We start from the raw sequence: 13019 nt of genomic DNA on the forward strand, positions 1-13019 counted from the left end.
TATACTAGATATAGGTTCAGTGATATTAATAGGTGAATTTATAATTAAGGTCACAAAAATTATCCCACTCAGACTGCACGAATAAAATGAATTGTTGTGCAACTTTTCGCTCCCCCAAATATCTTTATTGAGGCAGGGTGACAACTAGCGCCAGTGAATAATACTGGGTACAATGTAAAAAAGCTTACAAATGTAATTAACGATGCAGGTTAGCTACCTGCACCTTTCATAGGGTAGTCAGCTAGAATCTTGCTAGCTTGTACATAAAGCAGAACACTTATACCAGGGGCATCACAGACCACTGCTATTTTTTGTGAATAGCCTTCTTGTGGTGGTTCAAATTATGTCTCTGAGTGAATCTCTTTTGGCAGAAGTCACATTGGTAGGGCTTTTCACCCTTATGGGATCTAACATGACACACAAGGCTTGAACGTACCGCAAAAGCCATGGGGCACAGCTGGAACTGAAACGGCTTTTCACCCGTGTGGGTACGGATGTGCGACACCAGGCGACTCCTCCGTATATAGCTGCTACCACAGTGGTCGCAACGATAAGGACGTTTGCCTGTGTGAATGCGCTGGTGTTGCTCCAGGGTGAACTTTTTTGCAAAGTTATCACCACAGTTGTTACAATGGTATGGGCGGTCGCCGGTATGGACTCGGCCATGCCGCACTAGCTGGAATCGTCTTTTGAATCCGTTGCTGCAGTGGGTGCATTTGTGAACCTTATTTCCTGTAAGATCACCCCGGTGGTTACCCATACCAGGAGTAGATTCCATGCAGTGGCTCACAGGGTTCCTTTCACTGGTTGAATCTTGCACAGGAGGTGCGCTATGGTCGCTTTGTGTGACGACTGAACCTGTGTTGCACAGGCAGAGAAATTTAAATAAAATGCATGAACCAACAATCCAAAGTTCACTTGGAATTAGGAATAAAAGTTGAATGCGGTGGACACAATCATCAAAAGCTGTGGATATCTATCAAAAATTTTATTTAACAGATCTGCCTAAGGGGAAAGCAGGCCTGAAACAAGATGTCCCTACAGTCAATTCTGCACGCAGGCAAAAAAAAACATTTAGGCTGCAGGAAATGTGACCACTGCCAAAAAAATACGGCAGCTTTGGAGCGCGTTGGAAGTTGCTGCATTTGACCCTAGCGTTAACACTACTTGCATCATGACGGACACTAACCAAAGTCCACAGAGGTGGGCTTAATGGCAAACAAGTGGCAGTCAGCTATGCTTACCCAATACAAAATGCCACTATCTTTCCTTTATTTCATCCTTGGTGTCTAATAGGAGGACAAGGCTAAAAGCCAGATGAGCTCTTGGTCTCCTGTACAGTTTCTTGCATCAATGAACAGAAGTCGCAGCGGAGACAGTTCGGCGAGTATAGTTACATATCATAGAAAACAACTTTGCAGAATATCGAAGGCCAATACCACCATCATTCACCACAGTTCAGTAAACTAAAGTTTTCGTATCCTACAAACAGCTCTTTGGAAGATAACCTTCAGGAAAGCATATATGGAAAAGAAGTGCAGATTCTAATCTGGTGGGTTCTCCGATGAAGGAACCTCATGTTTCCGGTCCCTGGAGCGCAAGCCTGCATGTAAAAACCAGATCACATCCACTAAGACAGATTACATGTGCAACAGCTCATGTACTGTCATATGTACGACACAGTGAATCTGGAATACACTATCGTAAAACAGCTCTTCTAAGTTGTGTAAATTCAGTAATGCGAGCCTGAAAACAAGTGAGCTCGAAAGCAAACATCCCAAACTATTTCTGCATGCAGATGACTGCTATAGCTATGCTCAAATAACTGACAACTGCCTACAAATTTATAGACTTACTGCAACCGAGCCAAGAGCCATTGCAGTGAAGAATGAACTTGGATAATTTCAGTCTTCATGGGAAGGACAGTAAAGTTTGCCTACACAAGTTTATGAAATAACGAGTGTCATTAATGCTTAATGACGCAAAACATTGATACAGCCACTATTTTTTTATTGAACCATTTGTGGTAGCTGTATTGTCCACAGAAAAAACTTCCAGAAAATGGCGACTGGTGAAAACGCTGATGTTAAAGCTGCCCACGAATATTGTCATTATGCCAACATGATGTTCAACCTCCACCGTTTCCAAGAGTGCAACTAATCAAGTAGAAGCACATCTGAAACTGCACACTATTCTGTCTTAAGTGCAGTTAGAGTGTTTACTGGAGTATTTACTCGTGTACTACCCGCATCTCCAGTTTGGGGACAAGAAACCAGGGATTTATGAAAAAAGGGAGAAACTATTGTGACCGAGTTTCTCAATGCACTGCTCTGAAAAAGGTTTACTGTGACCAGCACCATGGACGACACTGAGGCCCACCTCTGTGAACATGATGATGAGGTGAGCTCATTGGAACTAATAAGAGAGGTGATGTTGACAATGATAAATTTTTATAACGCAAGGGCAGGTTTGCTCAGAGACCACTGCGGCACAAAGAACTTTCGTCAACACAAGAGGATGTCTAATACCCATTTCCAGGCATTGCAGTCAGCAGAAGCAAGGGGGGAAGCTTGCGTATTGTACCACTGGTGGTGGCAGAGGGAATCCAACCCTGCACATCGTACATGCGAGGTGCATGCTCCAATGATTTGGCCACCGTTGCAGGGAGAGTGAATGTGGCGAGAAACAAGGAGTAAAAGTGCAACTTGTCATCCGTTGTTGCATTATTTTGAGCAACTCGTTTTACAGGCATTTTGTGATGCAAGGTAACCATTCAGGGAAAACTAAAAAATGAACACTGTGGGTCAGTAAATCCGGTAAAACTGACACTGCATTGTACAATAGTGTATAGCATCAACAGAGCACACAGCTTAACAACATCATAGGCCAATTTTTTTAAATGGCTTTGTATTAAAATAAAACAATTTCCAGCTCAAAAACAAATCAAAGCACATACCAACACCATGACATGAAATCCGTACAAGACGAATTCCAGATGTGCAGGTATGCATTCAGTATACCCAATCAACCACTGTACGTCCCTTGACGGATGTACGGATATCCGTGGGAGATCCGCCGACCTCCAACAGATCTCCGAGGGACGTCCGATGGAGGTACATTTGTAACTGGAATGATCTCCCACGGACATCCGATACAGATATCCACCGCGGATCTAAAGAGGACATTGGCATGTTGCAGGCCTTGATGACTGCAGCCACTAATATAACTCATACTAAATGAGTTTATATACAAGCCCACAAAGTGTTCTATATCAGGCACAGGCCTCATCGTACGTCAAATGCATATGTCTATAGGAAGCAACCAAACACAAAGCAAGTTGTCTTCAAATCAAACAATTTTATTAAAGGCATTAATGCATGCTTTCAACCTTCAAGAGGCATTCTTCATGCTTGACGCTGGAAGAGGTCCCATGCAATAGGACGGGTTACTGTATGCAGGTTGTATTCTCATGTTGAATCTGTTGCAAAAAAGAAGTTTTTCCCAAGAAAACAAGCAAAAATGCAAAAATACTGTCACTGAAAGGGTACATGATTTTTCCAATTCAAGATACTGCCACTGAAGATCATAATAAAAAATACTATAGCTGTGACATACCTGCTGACTATGTCACACATTCACAACCATCAATTGCACGAACCATCCACACACGTGCTGGAAAGGAAAAGATGAAGAGTGCAAGGGGGGGGGGGGGGGGGGGGCTGATAATTTCAGCACACTTCGAACTTACATATAGACCAATGCTCTGTAGCGCAAGCTATGGGCTGGTGACGTCTGTGCAGCAACCCTGAGGGAACAGGTGGACAGGTTGTGAGTGGGCAACATGCACTTACACTGCAACTAATACATACTTGTTGACACTACGATGTGGCACACATTTGCAACAATCAATTGCACGAGCTGTCCACACACACGCTGCAAAGAAAAAGATGAAAAATTAATTTCAACGTACTTCGAACTTACATGTAGACTGCTGCTTTGTAGTGCAAACTATTACATGGTTGCTCTGAATGGGCTGCTCACGTCGTGCAGCAATACTGAGGGAACAAGTGGGCAGGCTGTGAGAGCGAGCAGCATGCACTTACACTGCAACTAATACATACCTGTTGACACTACGATGTGGCACATTTGCAACAATCAATTGCTCGAGCCATCCACAGGCACACTGCAAAGGAAAAAGTGAAAAATGCATTTGGGGAGTTGGAAATTTTAACACTACGAGCTTACATGTAGACTGCTGCTCCGTATTGCAACCTGCTATAGCAGAACAGTAGCACAACAGGCTATTCACGTCATACTGGCAGAAGTTTCATGCAATAGGAAAGGTTACTACATGCAGGCAGTACTCTCATGGTTGAACTTGGTATTCCAAAAAGGGATGCTCTGAAAAACAAACCAAAACACAAATAGAATACTTTTACTAAAAGGTTAAGCAAATATTTAAGTGCTAGATACTGCAAGTAAAAACATTAATGAAATACAATATCAAGAGAATTGCGTAATTTTGACCCACAGTTTCTCCAGCCTTGCTGCCACATACCAATGCAACTCTATGATGAGATAAGAGGTGCACAAGAGTTTACAATGCATATAGCACACACAACAAAATCAAGCTAATAATCTACAATGTCACCGTGCCAACCACGGCTTGCAGAGGTATGTTACCTTCGGGTTGCAAAGGTCTGAAAAAAAGACACAAAATACGAGAGAAGGCAATTTTTTTTCCCACCGGTTGCATGAGAAAAGATAACACCACATTTATGTTTCCCTGCATATTACTGAAATAGTAATAATGAAGATAAATTTTCAAACAGGCTATGAAGTTAAAAAAAAAAAACTTGTAAAGGCACGAAGAAAATCGGCATGGGTCAATTTCCGGTCAGGAGTGTTAGGGCTGGAAGAATTTGAAAATAGTTAAACAGCTTTGCACGCATTAAGCAAGAACATTTCATTAGGAAGCTTGTGAAGAAGCAGCGGAACATAACAGAGGCTGGTATGTTCCCTTCATCTAATATGAACTTTTGGCACTATAGTAGGATGCAATTCAAGAATGCAGCAGCGAATGCCCCTCAACAAAAGCCCTCCAGCCAATGCCATCGACTGGTTTTCATGATGTGGCGGTTAATCACATTTCACGGAGGTACATGCCAGCCACCTGGGATTTCACGTTAAGGAAATAACTAAGACGTCTGATAACTGATCAATGCCACTGGATGGAAGGCATTCGCCACTGCATTCTTGAGTTCTGTCAAATTATAAAAGCCGTTCATGTATTCAGAGGTGATGGGCAGGTGCGTAAGGAGTGCAGTGTTCCTCAGACTGCACATATATTTCATTACGACTGTTTCTGCAACAAATAGTTTAAGGGTAGGCATCTGTAGCGACGAGAACAAGTTTAAATCTTGCACAACTCTTATGTAGTAACCAACGGAGGTGAAAATATTTCTTGAAATGCAATATATTTTGCTTAAAAACACTGCAAACATAAAAGAAGAGATACACCCCACTGCAGACAGCTTTGTGCCAGTGCATGAACAATGTGTTTGCAGTGCAAGACACTACAACTACTCCCACAGGCAATCACATCCATACTGAATGTCTAAAAAATTCAAGTGTGAGAATAGGAATCCTTAACACACACCTGCAAGCTACCTGATGACTTAGTGGTTAACACAAGGCTCAGTAGAGAAAAGTTTGTGGGATGTGGATTTCCAGGAAAATATTTATTTTTGCACTGCCTCACTAGGCAGTCAGCTGAAACTTGTTGAATAAGTTCGAACATCTATCTCCCCTCATTAAACTGCTCTGGCTAAGAGCACAGTACAGAAATTTTTCCCAAGAACTTGCATCCCGAAAACTTTTATCCACCACTGTACAAGTACAGTGCACTATAGCCAGATGCCCTCCACTGCACAGAGCAAAGAAAAAGATAGTATCAATCATATGAGAGGAAGAAATTTGCACCGTAGTTCAAACTTACCTGTAAGCTGCTGCTGTACTCTCAGGTAATATAGGTCATAGGTCAGTCACATCCATACTGCATGGCCAAGGAAACAAAATATGAGAGAGCAACCTGTACTGCACTTTGTCAACATAACGTAGACGTCATGATGCAGCAAAACATGGCCTTTTTTGAAACAAGCCCGCTCACAAGGTTCGCTGATGAAGCACCCAGCCGGCACTAACAACAAATCTGATGATCCACAGCTCCACAGGAACAAGGAAGAGAGGTCTGCTTACAATCCAGGGATATGTATCTCTAAGTGTGCCATATATGGACCTGCTACCTTGCTCAGCACTCAGCCTTATGAGCATGAACATGTTTGACGAAGCTACACCAACGCACTGCATGGCCTCATTACAGTTAGTACGCAGCGATAATAGGTGAATAACGCGTGACTGAAGTTCGGAAATTTAACAGAACACTTCAGTTTTCTAAACAATGCTACTGCACAGCGCAAATTACTGTGCTGTAGATGGGTGGAAACATCCATTTGACAAGCCTAATGTTGAAACAAGTCGATAAGCTGTGAAGGTAGACGAATTTTACATTATTTTCAACCTACCTGCACTTTCCATGGCATGGCATAATTTAGGCACCAATACACTCCGCACGCGGGCCACATACACACCGCAAAGACAGTAAGAAAATAAGAAATCAGTCGCGAATCACTGCAAAACATACACAGCCCCGACATTATCCTTTTCATTAAGAACTTACGTACAACTGCCTTAAGATTCACACCATGCATGTGTACACCTCGTCTCAATTTTTTTCGTAGTGTAGAACGAGCGAGACGCGATGCACTGGCTTACGGAGCTTCGCGACAGGCTCGCGAACGCGGGCAAACACGTTTGCGGCAGCTATCGCACCGTACTAGTAACTTCCACAGCACTTTGCTCATCCCACGGCAACATCATCAAAGTAATCTTCAAGCACAGTTACTTACTTGCAAATTATAACACGCCGCTTCTTTCACCCGAGGACACAAAGAGTCGGGTGCAGTACGACGTCGGGGCTATTTCACGACAGCTTCGGGTGCAGAAGAAGGTCTTGACGAGCGCATAGGTGACTGGTCACATTTATAGCACAGCCAAGCAACCGCAGAACAAACAAACCGCATACTGTAGCAAAAATAAAGGTCGAAAGAAGCACGATGCCACGAAAAACTCCGCAAAGATCGCGCTGTTGGGCACCGCGCCGCCCGCGACGGAACTGGTGGCTGACGGATTGGATTGGATCGACTTTAAGGCCTGTCGTTCTGCCGCGACTTCTGGTAGGAGTTTAGTTTTTTCATGGAAGGCAGCATGCCTCGGTTACCTCGGCGGATTGCTGGAAGAGAAAAGGGCATTGATCTCAGAAAGTCACGCAATTAGTTTAATTCAGGTTCTTTCATATCAACATCATATTCGAGTGATGTTAACTGATTAATCCGAATATGCAACTAATTGCCGGTATAAAAATTTGATCGGTTGAATTTGTCGTTTGCAAAACAGAATTTTTTAATTTTTTTACGTGAGGAAAAACAAAATATGTATGTGATGTAAGTTCAGATCCCTACAGGCATATTCACGGATACCCGTCGGACGTCCGTCCGCGGATATCCGCCAGCTATTTTGGGCAGAAAAATGCCAAATAAAATGTGTTTACAGCTTTGACATTGCATGTCATTGTCACTGGCGCCGCCGTGTTGCCTGAACGTGGGCGCACACCTGTTTGAACCTCGCGCGCTTTCTGACGTCAAACGACCAATACTCGCTAAGCCTAGCAGCACTGCAAACTTCTTACACCGTGCTGCAAACACAGAAGCAATCTAAAAATCTGCGGTGTGTGGTTGAGGCAAGTTCAGACAAAGCGAAAGCTTCGTGCGCATCTAGTTTGCAGTGAACGTGGGGCACAGCGTAGCGACGAATCGGTGGTGAAGCAAGATTCCCGGCCAGAGCCGGCAAGAGGCTCGGTAGTGACGCCCATTCATCGTCGCCTAGCTGCAGAGCATTTAGGAAACATGAGCCACGTTACGTGCACCGCAACTAGTATGGGAAACAGAAACGCCGTCCCGTTAAGACCAACGAGGTTTTAGCACTTGGACGCGATACCAGCGAAATATCGCGGCTGTGCTGCCCACGGAGACCGCAACGTTTTTTCGAGCCCATGCACCGATTCAGTCGGGCAACTTTCACGAATTTTCCGTTACAGGGATTTATACCCACAAGAACCAAACACCTATGTAGTACGCACCGAAGCTCCTGCATTCCCGCATATCACCGGCGTCCCCCATGCTAGCCAGCGATAGCACTCCTCGCCTAGGATGGATGCGCAACCATTCGCTCACCGCCGACGTCTAACCGCTGGCGTAGCTTCCACCACCCCATTGCTCACTCATCTGTAGTTTCCACGAGCCACCACGAGCCAGAGTCGAACGAAAAAGCGCACCAGAATGCCTACACCTCCACAGCCATTACCACCGTAGCAGTTGCTGCCAGCCTACCTTTTCCGTACAAGCCGCAGGTCCATACTCGCTGCCACCACGCCCACACTACAAATTACTACAAATTCCACGCCAATCGGGACTTTACCCACTGGCAGTCCTAAAAAAGCAAAGCACAACAGCTAAACAAGTCTATTGAAATAGATCTTTATTCGATACTTTTATTTCGCGAAGGTAGATCCGATCTTTACCAGGTTCACCTTTGTCGGGCTGGAGTCCAGGGAGAGGGGGCACCTGCGAAGAACGCACGCACAGCGAACCCACCCAGACCAACCCCTTCGAGCACGTACAAGCCTCACGGACAGCTTAATCAAATCACTGCAACAAAGTTGGAACTCTCAATGACTAGCGAAGCTGCCATTTAATTTGGTTCCGTACCCGCTGCCCAGTGTAGCAATACGTATCGCGACGAGCAAATTGTGTACAATATTCGGTGTAACAGCACAACCTGCACTCACCCATTCTCGCATCTCTCCTTACACACCCACACTTTCATACTTCAACAGTCACACATTCTCACGCAACCCCACACTTGCATACTTCCAATCGCCCATCCTCGCAAACCGTTTTCTTTTTTTGAACACTTGTCGCCCCGTGTCAATGTCGAGAAAGAAGAACCCGACACCAGAACCAAACCAGCAATTTCCGGTACAGATACAAAGCATCGCTACAGTGACAACGCAAAGCGAAACCCCTAAGGCCCTGACAAGTTACGTCAAAGGGAGGGGAAAGAGCGGGACGGGGCTAAGAAGTGACTTACCATCCAGAGCCGAGACTCCATTGCCGGTAGAAGCTTGCAGCAAGTCGGAACGAAAAACCGCAATGGCACGAGACGCGAAAAAAAGCGCGTGATGACTGCAGGCTGGATGTCATCCGCGCAGTGGCCAGGCAGGACGAGGTGGTCTGAAGATCTTCCGAAGGTCCAAAAAATCCCCAATCCACTTGGAAACTCGCACCGCGAAAGCGCCGAAGATAAAAATGACACAAGAAACGGGACAAATGACTGGGCGTCTTCTGAGAAGCCTCCGGGGTCGAGGCAGCGAGGGAAGATGACTTTACTTAGTCGATTGTACAAAGCAGGGCGATACAGAGAATACAGCACAGCTCTTGCATAACCCTGACAAGCTATAACCATTAACACATTGAACGGTGCCTCAGGTGGAGACCAAATCTCCATGTAACAAGCCTGAATGGCAGAACCAGAGACCAGCGTTGGAATAGAGCCCGATACAACCGTAGCACCGGCACTAACCCGGCGTTGCAGCCGAAGCTGAACCCCGAGCACGACGGGGGCTAGAAGAGAGGTTGGGGTAACGTACCATGAGACGGCGTTGACTGCTGCTGTTTGTCCGGATGATAGTTGGACGGGCCGGCGATGGCAGGAACACCAGAAGTGTCCGTGTACATCACCATGGCGCCAGATGCGGCGTCCCCGGACGACGCAGCGGCAGGAGGGGCGGCAACAACAGGCGATATCGCCTGCTCGTCATAGGGCATTAAGCTAGAAGGCGACGGCTTGATATCCACTGAAAACAGAACAGCAAAGGTGGCTTAGGCTTCATGGCTGAACACACACGTATTACAACTTACCTTGACTCGAGATGTCTGAAGGCAATGAGGCTTGAACAGGAACAAGTGCCGAGTTGTCTGCTGATGTGGACACTGTGTGTGACTCGTTCCCCAGTGCTTGCGATGATGAGGCGACGTCCGCGAACACAGGTTCCTCCTACGAAAGGGCAAGCAACCATAAGCACTGGAAATAAAAACACGGAACTTTACGGAGTTCACCGCACAGACTCTTAAAAGGAGCACAACAGCAAGGGAGCACCTACGTTCTCCGTCGTCATAGACTCTTCCATAAGGTTCGAAGGCTCCACCTCAAAGTCTGCATCGTCGCCCTCCCCCACGTCGTCACCAACCGAGTCCTGAGTATGCTGCGAGGTGGTCAGAGAGTTTGTGGCCTTGGCGCTGGAACCGAGAAGTGCGCCTGAAGGCACGGCCGCAGAAGACACCGCCACAGTGGAAGAAGTCCGACTCGAAGGAGACTCGGCCGGAGGGGCGGGCACGCCGTCGCTAGACAAACTACCGTCCTCAATAATTTCGGGACTCTCCTTGATGCGCGTTGCCGGCGGCGCATCTTCGGAGTCGCTGGATGACCGCCGCCGCGGTCGGCCTCTCTTACGTTTACTACTTAGCGGCGGAGATTCGGCACGAGGAGTGCCCACAGGTTTAGCGTCCGCACCGTCTACACTCACGAGCGCGCCTTGCTTGTTCTCACCGGTGAATTCGGAAAGACCTTTCACCTTCAACGTTTCCGCGGTGTTGAGTAACGCGCTCAGCTGGTCTTGCGATACGTTGACCTCGCCGCGGTACATGAACTCGACAATAGCTTTCACGTCCATGTAGCGCATGTCCTTCATTATCACAATGGGGTGCTTGCTGGGGTTCTCGACGAACAGCGTTTGAAAGAAAGGGCTGCAAGCGGACAGGACAATCTTGTGAGCTTTCAGAGATAAACCCTCGCACGCTAGGGTCACATCCACCAACGCTTCGTTTGACAGCAGCTGCTCGAACACGGCCAGCATGTTCGACTGGTGGTGCTTCCACTTGAGGCAGAACTGTTGAGACCCCATCTCGGCTCGTAGTCGTCGCCGCGGCTGCAAAAAAAAAAAAAAAAGTCACTGCAAATTCGCGAACGCATTGGAAGTAAACAGAATCCAACATGTTGAAGAAAAAATGGCTGCATAAGTGCGCGCTTGCTTGCTTTCTTTCTGTTTCGTATTTCGCCCATCATTGAAACTCCTAAAACAAAGCAGCGCGCGGGCGCTCGCGGTCGCGCCCGAGGCGCCTGCGTCTAGGCGGCCAAGAAAGATTATGAGCGGCTCTGTATTCCGGAACACGCGTCTGTACAGGCGCGCGCGCACGCACACACATTTTGCTCCGGACGCAGCAAGGCTGTAGCAGCATTGGAAACATTGGACTGACAATTTTGTAAACAGGACAGACGTAAACAAGTTCAAACGCGCTGCGTAGAAGCGGACGACTTTTCACCACTCCCTCCGCCTTTCCTCTCGGGCCCGCAGTTAGGAAAAAGAAAAGTAAAAAAAAACAAATGCGAGCGAGTGGACGTTACGTAATTGCAGTGTGTGGAGTGTCATATGACAGGCTGGGACGGAGCGGTGGGAACGCAGCCCCCGCGATAGAGCAAAGAGCAGCGGCGCGCCGCCGGAGCCGATCACGGAGGCCACGGAGAAACGAAGTTGATATTGGTTTTTTTCGTCAGATGGCTCAAGCGTATCACATCACAAAAAAGTGCTCGTTCACAAAGCTGTGTTTAGTCGCGAACAGTATTCATCCCGACTCGGAAAATCAGGCCGTCGAGCATGGATAGGGAGAAAAACCGCACCACGCGACTACGCGCGGCGAGAGCAAGCGACCCACGTCGTACGTGTACGAACACTACGTCGTGCGTATACAATCACTCAACAGAGTACCACAACGCAACCTGAGACCTCTCCTACACAGCTATGTAGCTACTGAAGTCATTAACAAAGAAAAAAACCAAACGAGCACTGCTTGAACATTAAGAAATCAGCCACATGCCAACAAGTGACAACTCGAAATCTCGTCGTTAACAAAGAAAAATATCGGACTAGCACTGAACATTCAGAGGTCAGCCACAAGCCAATATTTGTCAGAATTCCTAAATCTCCCTCGTATTAACGTATTACACCAGTCCTAAGTTAACGGCCCTCTCCAATGTAAGTACTGTCACACAGTAGTATACATACCTATACAGGACTAGGCATTCACGTTGCAGCGGGTCACCGCAGGCACGGCCGTCCTACTCGCGTCCTCGTCTCTCACTGACAGCCGCAACGAACGTCGTCCCGCACTGACGAAAACGATGCCACGGGGTCTCCCACTGTGCGGCCAAGCGCCAATAGAAAGCCGCCGTTCGTTTCCCGCGCTTTGTCAACCAATGGCAGCGCACAACGTCGCCGCAGGCGCTGGGCGCTGAGATGCGGAGGGAGGAAGAACGGAAGAACGGATGAGCGAGAAGCAAGGGAAAATGGCCGACGAGGCAGCCGTTGGTCGAATTTTCAAACATGGCGGACGCGGCATGACAAAAAAAAAAAAAGAAAGCGAGATAAAGTGACGCGCTAAATTAGCCATCTGTGGATGACTGAATCCCAGAAGTTACGGCAATATCATGTACGAGGCATCTTATTAATCAACAGAGGGCGGAGGGCACCGTTCGTTGGTATTGGTGGAAGTGGCCCAAAATAGAAGCGATTTCCGTTGGCGGTAGTCCGGCAGGCAGGGAGAAGACGAGGCGCCATGTTGGAAATTCGTTCATTATCCAGTGCACGTAACAGGGCCGTTGGGAAGGCTGGATCTCGCATTTTATCGTATATACGTTTTATAGGGTTACTTCAAACTGTTGGCGGTCTCTCCTGATACTCCGAATGACATAAACATGAATGACATGAATTTTGACCAATTTCTTTT

General features: G+C 47.0%; 1 protein-coding gene and 1 long non-coding RNA gene across 22 annotated transcripts in view; both read right to left on the reverse strand.

The window, feature by feature from the left end:
* The window catches only part of LOC149329352 (uncharacterized), a 245431-nt gene extending 232782 nt beyond the window's left edge, over nucleotides 1–12649 (reverse strand). For 4 of the 12 annotated variants that reach the window (XM_089561857.1, XM_089561856.1, XM_089561854.1 and 1 more), the window contains exons 1-4: nucleotides 12299–12643; nucleotides 10340–11164; nucleotides 10098–10233; nucleotides 9827–10033 (exon numbers count right to left, since the gene is read on the reverse strand). In XM_089561857.1, the coding sequence (XP_089417983.1) occupies nucleotides 9827–10033; nucleotides 10098–10233; nucleotides 10340–11140 (1144 nt within the window). In that variant the 5' untranslated portion in view covers nucleotides 11141–11164; nucleotides 12299–12643. Of the gene's footprint in view, nucleotides 1–9826; nucleotides 10034–10097; nucleotides 10234–10339; nucleotides 11165–12298 lie in introns of all 12 variants that reach the window. The other 8 variants (XM_089561848.1, XM_089561847.1, XM_089561846.1 and 5 more) reach the window with 4 other exon arrangements.
* Nucleotides 3338–9817, reverse strand: LOC149329359 (uncharacterized). Of its 10 annotated transcripts, none has more exons than XR_016285791.1 (7): nucleotides 6969–9817; nucleotides 5999–6055; nucleotides 4122–4183; nucleotides 3870–3933; nucleotides 3749–3805; nucleotides 3616–3672; nucleotides 3338–3478 (listed from the first exon to the last, which is right to left on the reverse strand). It is a non-coding gene; the product is annotated as an uncharacterized LOC149329359 (long non-coding RNA). The 10 variants fall into 10 exon arrangements; XR_016285790.1 differs by having other exon boundaries at nucleotides 4246–6055; XR_016285786.1 differs by lacking the exon at nucleotides 3870–3933 and adding an exon at nucleotides 3982–4055 and having other exon boundaries at nucleotides 4122–6055.
* Nucleotides 12650–13019: the final 370 nt, after the last annotated feature.

The sequence above is a fragment of the Amblyomma mixtum genome, chromosome 9 (genome assembly GCF_055824585.1).
Source record: "Amblyomma mixtum isolate Tamu chromosome 9, ASM5582458v1, whole genome shotgun sequence".
Lineage (NCBI taxonomy): Eukaryota > Metazoa > Arthropoda > Arachnida > Ixodida > Ixodidae > Amblyomma > Amblyomma mixtum.